The 15,019-nt window shown below is 37.6% G+C and overlaps 1 protein-coding gene across 1 annotated transcript; it reads right to left on the bottom strand.

Annotated features, from left to right (window-relative positions):
* Nucleotides 1–1,427: 1,427 nt before the first annotated feature.
* plekha8 (pleckstrin homology domain containing, family A (phosphoinositide binding specific) member 8) lies at nt 1,428–14,566 on the bottom strand. Its single transcript, XM_066683817.1, has 13 exons — nt 14,385–14,566; nt 12,056–12,172; nt 11,671–11,826; nt 11,365–11,495; nt 10,836–10,994; nt 10,197–10,237; nt 10,019–10,086; nt 9,026–9,329; nt 8,007–8,092; nt 5,428–5,486; nt 4,882–5,083; nt 3,849–3,910; nt 1,428–3,758 (listed from the first exon to the last, which is right to left on the bottom strand). The coding sequence occupies exons 1-13, from the start codon at nt 14,422–14,424 to the stop codon at nt 3,561–3,563; spliced, it is 1,623 nt and encodes a 540-aa protein (XP_066539914.1). The 5' UTR covers nt 14,425–14,566; the 3' UTR covers nt 1,428–3,560.
* Nucleotides 14,567–15,019: the final 453 nt, after the last annotated feature.

Genomic DNA, 15,019 nt, shown 5'->3' with positions numbered 1-15,019 from the left:
CATGTGTACAAATGTGCAGTTTATTATTATTTATTTATTTAAGCCACGTTCAGGCCTTTGACATTTGCTAGATCAGGGGAAATTTTAGATTACCATGCTAGCTAGCTCAACTAGCGCAGGCTGTATTTTCAGCTAGCTTAGTTGCTAGCAAACATTTTATCTTGTTATTGGTTGTAACAATTGCATTGAACCTTATTATTATTGAAAAGCTGCCTCTGTAAGCAGCAGGGAGCAATTAAGGCAGTTAACTGGAACTATGGCACACCCACGATGTGGAAGACAGAGGTGTTGATTTTTCTAGAGCTCATTCCATGCAGTACCTTCAGCTCATTCTTCACAATGTTTCCAAACCTATTCCCATAGATGAACAGTGCACAAATTCCAGCAGAGCAGAATAAGGTCACATAGTATAAGTGTTTCCACTGTTTATGGAATGCAATGTGCTTACCTTCCAGCCCAGTATTTAAGTCCACACTATTTTAGTCTTACAACTCTAGTAAATTTAGTCACAGTAGAGCTATACGTAAGACCTTAACAAAGGGAAACACAGACCCCCCAATCATTCACGCCGTTTAGTTTTGTCGGAGCTGCATCTGAGGCCTCTGTGTGACTGTCAAGCAAACAAGCAAAGAAAAGTGATAATCTTAACTACAGGTGCATGGGGCAGCAGCTGTGTCTCCCTCTCACCCATACAGACACACCAACCTTCTATTCCTGGACCCTATTATTGGGGGTAGTGACCCTTTTTTTTGTTTGTTATGCCTCCTGGCAACCGCATGCAGACTGATTTCATAATGGCACTCACACACTGCATCTCGAAACATGTACACATTTATATTATATGATTTTGTCATGTTTGACTTTGCTGTTAATCCTTCTTACAATCCAAACTTTACACTGAATTTTTTCGTTTCTTAGTTACATTGGTAGATAAAGTCTACAAAATCAGTTGTTCAGCTGTTCAAATTCAAATTGTTGTTCAAGTTCAGCTGTTTCTGCTTGACTTAAAGCACAATAATACATATGTACTTTTAAACTACTAACAGTAAAATCTCTTTCATATCATGTTTATCAAAATAGATGTACTAAAACACACGTGTTTGTGTGTGTGTGTCTGTGTGTGGGGATAGGGAAATCCACTGCATATGAACATACTGTGCCAGTGCCCTCCACGATGGTTGGCATGAAATGGAGATAAACCTTTGTTCAGAATTTGTAAATCAGAACTGATCTATAGAAAACTCAAGAGTTGTGTGCTTTAAAATCCACTCAAGAAATTTTACATGTAATAATATAGTGGATGTGCTGTTATAAAGCTGGGGGAGAGGACACAGTGTGCCAAACTGGAGCAAGTGATTCATGTTTTTGATTTAAAGTGGAAAAAACCCTTTATTGACAAGGATTAGTTTTTCATTTGAATCAGTGCATTACATCACAATAATAATTGTGAAATCAAATAGACAAGGTTACATTTTAAACTTTTACTTTATCATTTTTAGGGTGCAAATAATTCTGCAGGGCACTGTAGGACAAAAGTATTTGGTTCTAAGGTCATTAATAGAGATTTCCTGATGATATACAGACAGTAAATTAAAACAAGTTTGAAGAAAGGAATGTATGTTTTTTACTAGTCCTTAATTTTTCATGGGAATAATACAAATGTACGTGAGATTTTTACAAATGCAAACATTGTAGGTTAAAAGGCTAGTTTTCTTCACAGTGTTTGTGCCTTTCAACTGGAATGTGCTTCATAAAGTCATTTTGACTACACTAAAATTACACTGTTCCTCAAAATATGCAGACAACCATCCGTATACAGAGAATTCTAAACCATAATTCACATTTTTGGTACAATGTGTTTGTGTTTTATTGGCTTATTTCATTAATGGCCTGATTGTATTGTATATTTGTAAATAAACTTACACATATTCTTTTTAAAAACACTGTAAATATTGCCAATTATTAACTGAGTGACTACCCTAAGCCTAACTTTCACGTTCCGTGAAAGACATGTATGTGTTGCCCATGTGGTTTATGCAACTCGATATATTAACTAGTGAAAGAATGTGTGGGCAGTTTAAGGGTAGAGCACACCTTTATTTATTTTCTTCAAATGTCTTGCATCACAGGATTTAGCTTTTTACCTGTATTGTAAACTACTTACATGGATACATTCACTTGCTACAGAAAGTCCCGGTTATTTGAAACTTTCTGAAACAAAGTATAATAGTGCACAGTCATGAGGCAGCTAACGTTAGAGTATGACCGTACCAAAATGTGTGCATTATAACTTAAAATAATCTGTAAATGTAGTGAGATATATATATATATATATATATATATATATATTGAGATACACCTAATGCAAGTACAGATATACATGAAATGTTCTTTTACTGCAGTACATGATGTCTGCTTGTAAAGTATATGTCAATTTGAATAATTATTGTATTTCTGTAATTATTGTATTATTAAGGCAAAGTTAGCCAGTATATTACTAATGTGTAAGTTATTAAAATATGGGTTAATCTACAGTTGATATAAAAATGTCCCAAACCATGCAATAGAGCATGCACAGTATTGTTCATTAGGCTACATTAATGAGTAAACATGGTATGGTTTTTAGAATAAAATCAATTTATTATTCTGACACATGTTAATAAATAAATAATTAAAGTTAATAGTAAAATGTTCTTAAAAAAGACAAAAATGTGCTAAAGGAAAAATGTTTGAGATAACTTAGGAATGTTTAGACCAAACTTTTCCATGTTTTTTTTGTTTTTGTTTTTGTTTTCTTTGGTCCTACTAAACAGTTTTACTGGTGACTGTTTGTGAATGTATCTCAAAATGTATATAATACTTTTACTTAATGTTTCAGGCTCCAATCTAGTACCTATTTTCAGATTCCTAGACCATACGTGTAGGAACTGCGTGTAGGAACTTGGATCTTCATTTCGATTCCAGAAACCACTGAAGTATGTATACTATGTATATTTGTGCTTGTCTGTGTACTAGTAGTGGTACCCAAAAGAAAATATAATAATATTATGGAGGAAAATATGAGATAAAGCATAAAACTGCATGCAGAGCACAAATGCAATACTGTGGCTTGCATACCTACTTACTGACTGATCTATATATTCACCACAGGTGTGCATGTCTCTGCATAAAACTGTTGCTGTAACATTTTGAAAATGCCATTTCTGAGTATCATCTGATGGTCAAAGGTCTATGAAAAAAGGACCCCTCGATCAGATTTCAGAAAACAATCAGTCACCACCTTGGTTCCCTAAAAAATACTTGTCACAGTCTGTGATATGTACAAATCTTGGCTGCTATGCCACCACTGAGAGTTAAAGTGGATACTTCTTCAAGTGTATAACAGGGCAATATTGCTATCTGTCAAAGCCCATTGTCACTTTGACCAAGCCCCTGCCTTCAGTACTGACAGCATCCACTGATCAGTCCCTTAAACACCAGACAATGATTCCTGCATGCCTAGTTGAGACTGCAGTGACCTCCGTTTTGTTCTTGTCTCTATAAATGCAACGGTGAGAGGGTCACACCACCTCATCAGACTCCAGTCCGTACTCCTCATACAGATTGTCCAGAATGATCAGCTGTTTCTCTATGGCAGGTAGGTAAATGGCTAAATCCCGGTGCATCCCCGTGTTGAAGCCTTCCTTCAGTTCATCGCCCTCATGAGTCACCAAAGCTGCCATGAAACCACCGTAAGAAGGAGCAGCCCTCAGAGCAAGCTGCAGGCCACACACACAGCAATCAGTGAAGGGTTTGTGCATGAATGAAAAAAGAATAAAGAAAAAGAGATCATACTGTACAAAACTTACAGCAAAGACACCTCGCACAACCCATCCATGATACTGGCGTAGTGTCCTTCCATATGCATTGTCTGGAAAATGAATAACTCTGATTAAAGTACTCCATTTATATATTATTATACATCAGTGAGGATTAAATATACACGACAGAAATAGATATGAATTATTATGAATAAGCCACTTAATAAATTCTACAGGACTTATTGTACTTTAAGATTTAGGCTAATCCTCAAATACACAACTATGGCTGCACTGTTCTTTCTTTGTTTTCACTGAGATATTGCCATCAAGCTAGCCTCATTTCAGAAACTCAGCCCTGAGCGATAAGGCTCGTGGTGGCTTGTGCGTTTACATCAACATTGAGTGGTGCAAGACCTCTGTACTAATTTCTAGTTATTGCAAACTACTGGTGGATTCTGTGACTGTGAGATGCAGACCTTTTTAATTTACTGCAAAAATACACCACTGTACTCATTATCAATTTGTATTCTACTCTGAACTAATGCTAAATATGTGCTTTGTGATCTGCAAGACACGCCTCAACAGAATGTTTATTACCACCGGAGACTTAGAATGGGAATAGTCAGTTTTACCTAAATTTCACAAATATGTGAACGTTGCAGCACTAGTATCAGTATTCTACCAAACGGTTCACCTTTTTTCTCGAGACAAATAATTGACACCGTTACTGACAAAGCTTGTTCTAAATGGGTGTTTTTGTTTCCTGACTTTTAAATACGGCATGAAAAATCACACTATTTTAACAGTTATTTTAAAAACAGTTTGGCCAGTTTATTAGGAGAATGGGGACTAGTGCTCCCAGAGTAACAATGACAGTTAAACTACAACAGCTGGTTTGTTAGGCCCAAATTTTTGCAGTGATAACCACAAACTCATTCACGGTCGGCAAATTCAGACAATGTTTGATATATTAAGACTTTACAACTGAGATGAGCAACGTATGTTCTAAAAATGCATTTTAAGGTAGCCACACATTGTAAATTGGCAACTGCAAGCTTCTGCAATTGCGCAAGATACTCACTCAGAGCTGCGTGGATGTCCTGCTCTCCACTGTCCACCTCACAGAGAAACTCTTTCAGGAATTTCAGTCCTCTTTTAAGCCAAAGCAGTGCCTCAGTGGCGGAGTTCCGCACCTGAGCCACTTCCATCGCCACTTCGTGCAGCACGATGCTCTGTAGTGTGGGGAAAGCTCCTGGGTCAGACAGAAGTTTCTGCTGCACTTTCTGAGGAAGGAATTGAAGATTGAAGTTCTTACCACAAACAAAATGAATTAACCACAAACTTATTTTACCGTAACACAGTATTGTTAAAAAGGTTTTTGTCTTTTTCTCCATATCATAAAATATAATGAGGAAGAGCATCTTTTAGAATTACACCTTTAACAGTCCTGAGTGTTGAGGCCACCTAGTGGCCATGATGATAATTCACATATAATCACTCAGCTGTCTCTTGTGATATTGAAGATTTTTACAATTATGACCACTACTTCATAATGTTTTAAAAGGCTCTTAATCTGTAATACTCGATGCTTTAATATTCTAGACAATTGATGGATACTGCCACTCACCTTAATGTTGCCCACAAAATCTATTTTAACTGGTGCAAAGACAGTTGGTCCCAGCTTGTCTGAGAAGAAAAAGCTTGCATCATTGTCTTGTTGAGTATTTAGCAAATTTAGCAAGAACTCCATATTCAATGAGTGTGTGCTGATGAAGCTCCCGCAGTCGGGTGGGTCATGAATGGGCACATTTACAGCAAAGCAACAACCATGGCAAGCTGATAAAATGTAGTGATTTTTTTTGTCTGAATAAACCCAACAGACACTATTAAGAACAAAACCATCATGTATCAGTCAGGATGCCTTAAGCCTTTTGTGATTTTGTATGTATGTATGTATCTTTACACTTATATAGCGCCTTTCTAGACACCCAAGGACGCTTTACAATCCACACTGCTCAGAACGCTTAATCCACACACACTGATGAGAAGCGGCAGCCAAACGCGCACAGCGTACTCTCAACCAGGAACCAGGAACGACCGTCCACCTGGAGGACTGCATTGGGCACTAGGGTTTAACCCAGGATAGAGCGCCAATCCATATCTGGGCTCACACATACAGACATTCATTCACACACCAGGGCAGTTATTAGAGAAGCCAATTCACCTACCCTCCATGTTTTTGGACTGTGGGAGGAAACCGGAGCTCCCGGAGGAAACCCACGCAGACACGGGGAGAACATGGAAACTCCACCCAGATGGGACTTGAACCCAAGATCCCAGCGCTGGGAGGCGAACGTGCTAACCACTAAGCCACCGTGCCGCCATATACGCATTTTGCACTGCCCATATACCAGCATTAGTATTATCTATACCAATCGTTCAATGTCTGAAACAGAAAGGCATGTATGAGATCCAGCCAAAAGAAAGAATTAAGCAAATACAGCAAAGAATGTAGACAAAAATGCCAGACTTAGAGGGAAAGCTTGTGCAGTAATGGTGGAGAATGTGAAGCAATGTTGAGATTAATATTTAACCATATATATATATATATATATATATATATATGGTTAAATATTAATATATATATATATTATTAATATATATATATATATATATATATATATATATATATATATATATATATATATACACACACACACACACACAGAGGGGTTGGTCATAAAATTAGAATATTATGAAAAAGTTTATTTATTTAATTAATTCCATTCAAAAGTGAAACTTGTATATTATCCTCATTCATAACACAGACTGATATATTTCAAGTATTTATTTCTTTAAATTTTATGATTATATCTGACAACTAATGAAAACCCCAAATTCAGTATCTCAGAAAATTAGAATATTACATAAAACCAATACAAAAAAGGATTTTTAGAAATGCTGGCCAACTGAAATGAACATGAAAAGTATGAACATGTACAGTACTCAATACCTAGTTGTGGCTCCTTTCGCTTAAATTACTGCAGCAATGTGGTGTGGCATGGAGTCGATCAGTCTGTGGCACTGCTAAGGTGTTATGAGAGCCCAGGTTGCTCTGACAGTGGCCTTCAGCTCTTCTGCATTGTTGAGTCTGGCATATTGCATCTTCTTCTTCACAATACTCCACAATACAGATTTTCTGTGGGGTTAAGGTCAGGCGAGTTTGCTGGCCAATTAAGAACAGTGATGCCATGGTCCTTAAACCAGCTAATGGTAGCTTTGGGACTGTGTGCAGGTGCCACGTCCTGTTGGAAAATGAAATCTGCATCTTCATAAAGTTGGTCAGAAGCAGGAAGTGCTCTAAAACTTCCTGGTAGACGGCTGCTTTGACCTTGGACCTCAGAAAACACAGTGGACTTACACCAGCAGATGACATGGCACCCCAAACCATCACTGACTGTGGAAACTTTATACTGGAACTCATGCAACGTGGATTATGTGCCTCTCCTCTCTTCCTCCAGACTCTGGGACCTTGATTTCCAAAGGAAATGCAAAATTTACTTTCATCAGAGAATATAACTGTGGACCACTCAGCAGCAATCCAGTCCTTTTTGTCTTTAGCGCAGGCGAGACGCTTCTGACGCTCTCTCTTGTTCAAGAGTGGCTTGACACAAGGAATGCGACAGCTGAAACCCATGTCTTGCATACGTTTGTGCGTGGTGATTCTTGAAGCACTGACTCCAGCTGCAGTCCAGTCTTTGTGAATCTCCCCCACATTTTTGAAAGGGTTTTGTTTCACAATCCTCTCCAGGGTAAGGTTATCCCTATTGCTTGTACACATTTTTCTACCACATCTTTTCCTTCCCTTCGCCTCTCTATTAATGTGCTTGGACACAGAGCTCTGTGAACAGCCAGCCTCTGTAGCAATGACCTTTTGTGTCTTGCCCTGCTTGTGTAAGGTGTCAATGGTCGTCTTTTGGACAACAGTCAAGTCAGCAGTCTTCTCCATGATTGTGTAGCATACAGAAGTAGACCGAGAGACCATTTAAAGGCCTTTCCTGGTGTTTTGACTTAATTAGCTGATAAGTTTGTGGCACCAGGTGTCTTCAATATTCAAATTTTATGACCAGCACACATATATATATGTATAAACAGACAGATGAAAGTGGGATTGATTAAGAAATTGAAAGGAGGAAACTCTCCTACCTAATACTGGCACTATAGCATAGCAAGAATCCAAAAATGCTTGTGTGGGGATATCACTGTTGTCCTCCAGCCTTATATCACTAAATCTACAAAAGGAAAACCACAAACATTTGGAAAAATGACAGAACATTAGTACACATTCCTGCTTGACAGACGTTTATTTGATGAACATACAAACACTCAAGACAACAAAAAGAGTACAGCTAAAGCAAAGTCATGAAAACTTAGGAAAATCAAAAAAAAAATAATAATAAAAATAAAGATAAAAATAACTAAAAACAAAAAACAAAACAAAACAAAAGACAGCATGCAATTCTTGCTGATTAGTGTCACAAATCTAAAGAACTTCTAGAAATCAGTCTGTATTTGTGAGTTATGAGTTAATTAAAATTGTTGACAGTCTTGGGTTCCCAATTGCATTTAAATGCGAATATCACAAAGTACTGGGATACTGAAATTGTGTTTCATATATTGTTTTGGTAAATATTTCACAGTATAATTTAAATATTGCTTAAGATATAACAATACTGTTCTGATAGTACAATGTACTAGCATTTTCATTATTGCAGAACGGAAATGGGAAAAGTAGTGTAACAAAAAAGGCTCTACAAACCCATTTTCACAGGCAGGGCCTCGCTTTCAATGTAATGTGAAAGAAAACAAACTAACATAAACAACCTAATCATTCACAACCAGTCCAAATATAACACTGTTGCACTGAAATGTTTGCTTTTGACTAAAACTTTATCAATTACAAAAATAACTTCCAAGTTAATCTCTAGTAGTTAAATCTATATTTTCTCATTAGTAGAATTATAGTAGTACTAATGACAATAACTAAATGATTGCGATGGTGAAACTAATAAATTCCCATTTCCATTTACTGGAACGGTATTTCTTGATACATGAAAACATGCTACCTGAAATGGTCAGTGCTTTGGTCTTGAAACTACATCTGCACACATTATATATCAGCACATATCTGATCTTTAGGTCATAGTGGCAGAAGTTCCTCATACCTGTGACTCATACTACTGAAGAATGTTTCCACCTGATCTTCTTTTTCCTGTTTATCCTGTGACTCCAGCTTGTTTGATGCCGGGACAGCTTCATTTTGATCACTGGCCTGCTGCTCTTTGCTCTGTCTGGAGCTAAGTAAGACTTCACTTTCTGAGAGATCTACTTTATCCGAACACACATCTCCTCCTGCCTCCTCTCTGAGATTCTCATCTTCAGCAGCACTGTGTGTGCTGGCATGAGCACAATCTTGGACATTCTCAATTCTTGGAGAGTCCTCATTCTCCTCCTCCAAAACACTGTTCCCTTTTAAACAGAGATTACATGTGATTAGAAAAATGAAGAAAAAGAACCAAAAGACAAACAAGGACAAAAAATAAAATAAGGTTATATTTCAAATTTTTGTCTACAAATGGCTGCAATTATTTCAAAAATTCCAAATTGGGTATAGTACAGCAGTGTCTCAACATAATAATTTTATTTTCAATATAGCAAAAAATACATAGTTCCTAAACATGTGCCTGGTATGTTATGTTGAAACCAAGAAAAAAAACCTTACTCTAAAATTTGTTTGTTTATGTTCTAGTTCATTTTATGTACAATTCATTGTACCATATTATATAATCATGTAATTACACACCAATACCTTTTTTAATTAACAGCTGAAATGTATTGCTCTGTATTTATAAAATATACACACCCTGCTTAACATTTGAATACATTTTCTAATATTGTCAAAATAACATAATTTTGTGGTCAGTTCCGCCTCTGCAGCACAGCTATAGGCTATAGGCTTATTCTTTAAAATACAAAACTTCTCCATACCATTTAGGACATTTTCCTTCCTGTACAACACCTGATTTCTTCTTGTGTTTATTTAAACACAGGGTTTGCTGAAAATTCCTTTTTGATGTTGAACTATACAATCTAATCCACTACAGTGGCATTCAAAGAAAACCTCCAGCACTCTAATGAACATGGAATATGTGTTTTACCTGCTGGTACAATCTCCAACTTCTCATTTGCTGATCCTCTGGATGAGCTTTTTAATGAGCCCTTCTGCCTGCAAAATACATGTCAAATTGTGGTATGTGTTTATAGTTACAAGTATGAGAGAGAGAGAGAGAGAGAGAGAGAGAGAGAGAGAGAGAGAGAGAAATTGTTTCATCTTACTTCTCCTCTAAATGGTGACTTGCTTGATTAAGAGGTTTAATCTGCAACAATAAAGAGATCAAAAGAGTGCACCTTCAATAAACTAGATTTCAGAAGACACCAAAAGAGATGGCACGTCATAAAAATGTTAAACAAAGGCCACAGTTAAAGGCATTCATCCAAACTCTTCTAAACAACTGATTATAGCCTTGTCTCAAAGCCAAGGTTGCATCTGAGGAATTCTGTATTACTCTGCCATTATGTCACTGAGAGCTGTTGTTTTGTAGACTTCTTTTAATGCAGCCAAAACTGTGTCCTGAAAATGAAGAACCAAAAAGGGTATCCTTTGAGACCTTTAGTGCAAAAACTTTATATCAGAAAAGCCACCGGGGGGGGGGGGGGGGGGGTTGTGCTGCAAACCTTGGTTCGTTTTACAACATAATTAAATGTAACATGTATTTTAATTTGTTTTCATTGTAAGACTTAAACAACTTCAGTAAGCCATGGCATATTGGTATAAGTTGCTGAGGCCACATCAAAATAATAAAGGTCATGATGAAGTGCTAAATAAGAGCCTTTGTGCTAGATAGGTCTCCACCTCGACTGCATCCTTCATTCCAAGACACACCTTAAACTTCCACCTGAATATTTTATCCAAACCTTCTGAGGTTTCACAGCCGCTACAGGGGGAGATCCTGGTGGGCTTTGGCTCAAGAGGTCAGGGCTGAAGGTCCTGTTGGCAATCTGCATACACTCCTCCAGCGTCTTGAGAAAAGTAGTGCATGTGGTCTTCACCAGAGTCCCAGTATCATCCCCTGTCTGATGCCCAAAACATTTTATTAGAGCATTTCAGAGATGCACAGGCAGTTTAACATTCAGTATCCAAATTACAATCTGGCACTGTTTTATTTTTGCAGGTATTGGTTTTGGTTACACATGAGCTCAAAATACATAGTTAGTTACAAATGAAAACTGAATTTTACTACACACACAACTAGTTTAAAAACATCAGATACACTACACAGCGTGATACATTTGTTTATTTAGATGTTAGAGTTTTTTGCTGTATTGACCACCCTTAAACCTCTTGATCATGCTTCTTCATCCAGAGTTGTTCCAGACATTTCCTTACTCTTAGTTCTAATCCTTTACAAGCTCAGTAGGAAATATCTGACAAAGGCATACTTACGTCTTCAGAGCCAGCTGTCCCCTCACCCAATGGATTCTCCTTGAGTTTGTTCACTTGCTCGAGAAGAAGGTCACAGTATAATCTTAGTTCACTCACTTTTGTTTTCAGTGTCTCTGTATTCTCCTGGAGCTCTGAGCCATAAAAGAGATACAGAATTGTTCAATGAAAAATCTCTCTTATACTGTCACTAAAATAGATAGTGTAACTGAGTACGTTCAAGGCTTTGCTGGTTCCATTTGCCTAAGATACGCAATCTCAAGAAGGATAAAACACACAAAGGGGCAAAAATTCTGAGCTTCTACTTACCCTTCTCTCTCTTGGTCCGGTTGTCTGTCAAACAGGCTTTTGCAGTTCCCAAAGCTACTAGCCATTTCTGTCTCTCTGCTGCATTTATTGCCCTGAGGTAGAAATATTGCTCTCCTGGTATGGTCAGGTCAACTCTTGTGAAATCGGATGAGTGCACTGTAAAACATTAAATGTAATAAACAGAGGTTGGCAGTAGGTAATTGTTAAGTGGTGTCAAGGAAATATAAAATAATAATACAACTTGTACCTCACATTGCATAACATCAAACAATGTAAGACCTTACAGTAGGTGCAAACATTAATCTTAATGACATAAGAACAATCACTGATCATAAAACCTACTCTGAATTAGCCATGAAAAAGTTGATTGATCTCCTAATATTACCTTGAATTTCACACACAGAAATCTTAATGCTGCCTTTGCATCCTTTCCAAACGTCTTCTTGAGAATCATAATATGAAAGAGTGCCTCCAGCCAATACAAACCAGCGAGGCTGCCAGCCTAGAGACAAGGAGAAAACAACCCATATTACATTCTGTTGTCCTGAACAATAGCCTAATTACATAACTGCCATTATGTTTATTGGCAATATATTGTCTACACCAGTATACCATACTGTTTCATATGTTTTTACATATAAGATGTGTGGGGACAACACCTTGCTTTTACTTCAGCTGCTTTTGCATTATATATAATGTCATGAAGAATAAACCAATAGAAGAAGCTCAAAATTACCTAGGAAATAACTTGTTACATTAACTTCTATCTCCTGTACATTTTGGCCTAAAGGCTTACTACATACTATGTACTTTTAAGTCAGAAATCTGTAGTGATATTAAACTGTATTACTTGCTCAACATCAAATAGCAAAGAACTCAGGGATTGTATCATCTACAGCACATAATACCAGAAAATACTGAAAATATCTCCATATGCCACAGAGAAGGCCAAAAACCTGTCCTGAATGGCTGCGATCTTCAGGCCCTCGGGCATCACTGCAGTAAGGGAACATACACATATATATATATATATATATATAAAGGGCATTAGCACATTCATTTGAGGATCTGGAGCTCTTACCAACTCACAAATTGTTAAATAAAACAACCCATCAGTTTTTTTGTAATCTGTCTGATAATATGTTAACGGGGACAAAGTGGGTAATTCAAACTCTGCGCTGCATCTTACATAGAAGCTATTAAGATATGTTCTTTCTCCTTGTCTGAGCCTCTCCAATCAGCGCTGGACACGTGTTTATGCAAGAGCGTAAAGATTAGGTTAAACTGTGCAAAACAAAACACAAGAGAACTAAGAATTAAGGGTAACGATTAAATAGTGCAAAAACAAGAATGGAGAACAAAGGGAAGAAGATGAAAATGACAAAAACAAGCGTTCCTACTCTTCCTGCCTCGCTCCTGGGTGCCTTTCTTTTAAAGTAAACAGTGGCTCATTCACAGAAGGCACTGAAACCAGTAATTCTGAACAGGGCTGGTTAGGCAGGGCACAAAAACTACTGTGTATTTGAGCCTTGTGGTGTTTTGATCAAAGCATGTCATGATTGTTTTATTAAGATAAGGGGTATAATATTTCCCCTATAAAAACACAGAGTAATCTTTTGAGGAATACAATGCATAAGAAATTTGAAAGAGCCTTGTAACCAGAAACTCCAGCCTGGAGGAAAAGGGTAGGCATCCACTTTGGAAAAGTGATGTTTGCACCCTATGCAACCCAAAACTGGAGGAACAGGAAGGACTTGTCCTTAAGAAAAGACATACTTTGCACCCAGCAGAAGCCAAAACTACAATCTTGGGAGATATAACCATCAAATCACCAGAGGTGGCATGTAAACCAAGGTTGCTCTATCGAGAGAATATCAGTTCAACAATGCCAGACAGAATCAGTCCACATACCAACTCTAGCTACCTGACTAGAAAACTGATATTTGTCTCTCAAGACTGCATGTTAGTGTTCCTCTGGGGGTTGGATCTGTGGCAGCAAAAGGAGATCAGTGGTTGTATGAAGTCCAGACCTGTTACCCAAAGGAAACTCTTGGCACATTAAAAATTGAAAAGTACTATGAAGTAGCCCCCAAATTATTGAACAGCCGAAAGCCTTTTCTCCCCTCCCAACTTTTCTGAGACCTGTTCTGACAAAATGTTAAACGGACTCATATTTCTAAAAAATAAATAAAAATATCAGTTTCAACATTGTAATGCTGTTTTTGTACTATTTTAAAAATGGGATATACTTGGAAAAACAATATTTGTTGAGATAGTAGAGGATGATATTATATTTCACTTTTCTGACTCGGAGTTAAATTCAGTTTATGTCAGCTCGTTGTCTTGCCACTTGTCATCAATAAAAACAAACTGAACCATTAACCACTAATGTAACTACTCAACCCACCATACTACACAAACCGTACTTTTTTTAACCAACCAATTTTAGCTGCTCTCTATCGAAATAAACACACCTCAATATCCCTTATTTCCATTACCTACTATCAATTTAAACGTCATATTTACTAAGAGCTACTGAAAATAAATCACTGTCTAAAGGGCAAAATATTTCTTCAGAATCAAGAGGCTGAGTGAGCTCTTCCTCAACTGTTCAGCTCCACCTTAACTGCAACACAATTTAAGGTGGAGCGGATAAATCGCGCGAGACGCTGGCGGATAAGAGAACTTGTTCAACTGCAGTCGGTGAAACTCACCGCTGATGTAGTTAGTCCATTTGTAGAGAACTCCCTCCATGGCGGCCTTCTAAGGCCGAAACATGCCCAAACGGTCCTCAGCGAGCACTGACAGACAGACTGACATTCAGCACGATCTCTGGATTTTAGTGTACAGTGGATCCTCTCCTTGCGGCTACAGAGACGTCGCACTCACTGTTCGAGAATACCGTTTCCTCACGTGACCACACGGGCCTCAGACTGATAGTGACGTCAAACGGATTTTTTCCGCAGCGTCTAAAACGGCCTCTTCCCTACTCCCTACATAGTGTACAACATAGGCCTTAAAAACAGTGTGTCTTCATGACCCACTCATATGCATTTTTATACATACATATTGTGGCATTTTCATCATCAAAATTGCTCACGTTTTCTCTAATTCGTGTGCAAGGAAGAACTCATTAATGGCCTTAAGCCTTTTTGCTAAATCCCATTTAAACAGCCACATGTGCGTGCCCTGGTATGATATCACCGCACATACGTAAATAGACCTTAGATAGTCCAAGAAAAAAAGATATCAGTTCATTGTTTATTATACTGTGTACATATAAATTATGAAGTGTACACAAATGTTGAATGACATCATCTTTTTGGTTTAGCACTAGAAGCATAGCTGC

Source organism: Hoplias malabaricus, chromosome 10, assembly GCF_029633855.1.
Source record: "Hoplias malabaricus isolate fHopMal1 chromosome 10, fHopMal1.hap1, whole genome shotgun sequence".
Lineage (NCBI taxonomy): Eukaryota > Metazoa > Chordata > Actinopteri > Characiformes > Erythrinidae > Hoplias > Hoplias malabaricus.
Note: the sequence above shows the minus strand (reverse complement) of the source record. Positions and strands in the feature narration are given on the sequence as shown.

Coding starts and splice junctions, on each gene's coding strand:
- plekha8 (XM_066683817.1), bottom strand. CDS start 14,424: ATGGAGGGAGTTCTCTACAAATGGACTAACTACATCAGCG. Junction 12,173..14,384: donor ATGGACTAACTACATCAGCG/GTGAGTTTCACC, acceptor CCTTGTCTCTAG/GCTGGCAGCCTCGCTGGTTT. Junction 5,487..8,006: donor TGCTATAGTGCCAGTATTAG/GTAGGAGAGTTT, acceptor TTTTCTTCTCAG/ACAAGCTGGGACCAACTGTC.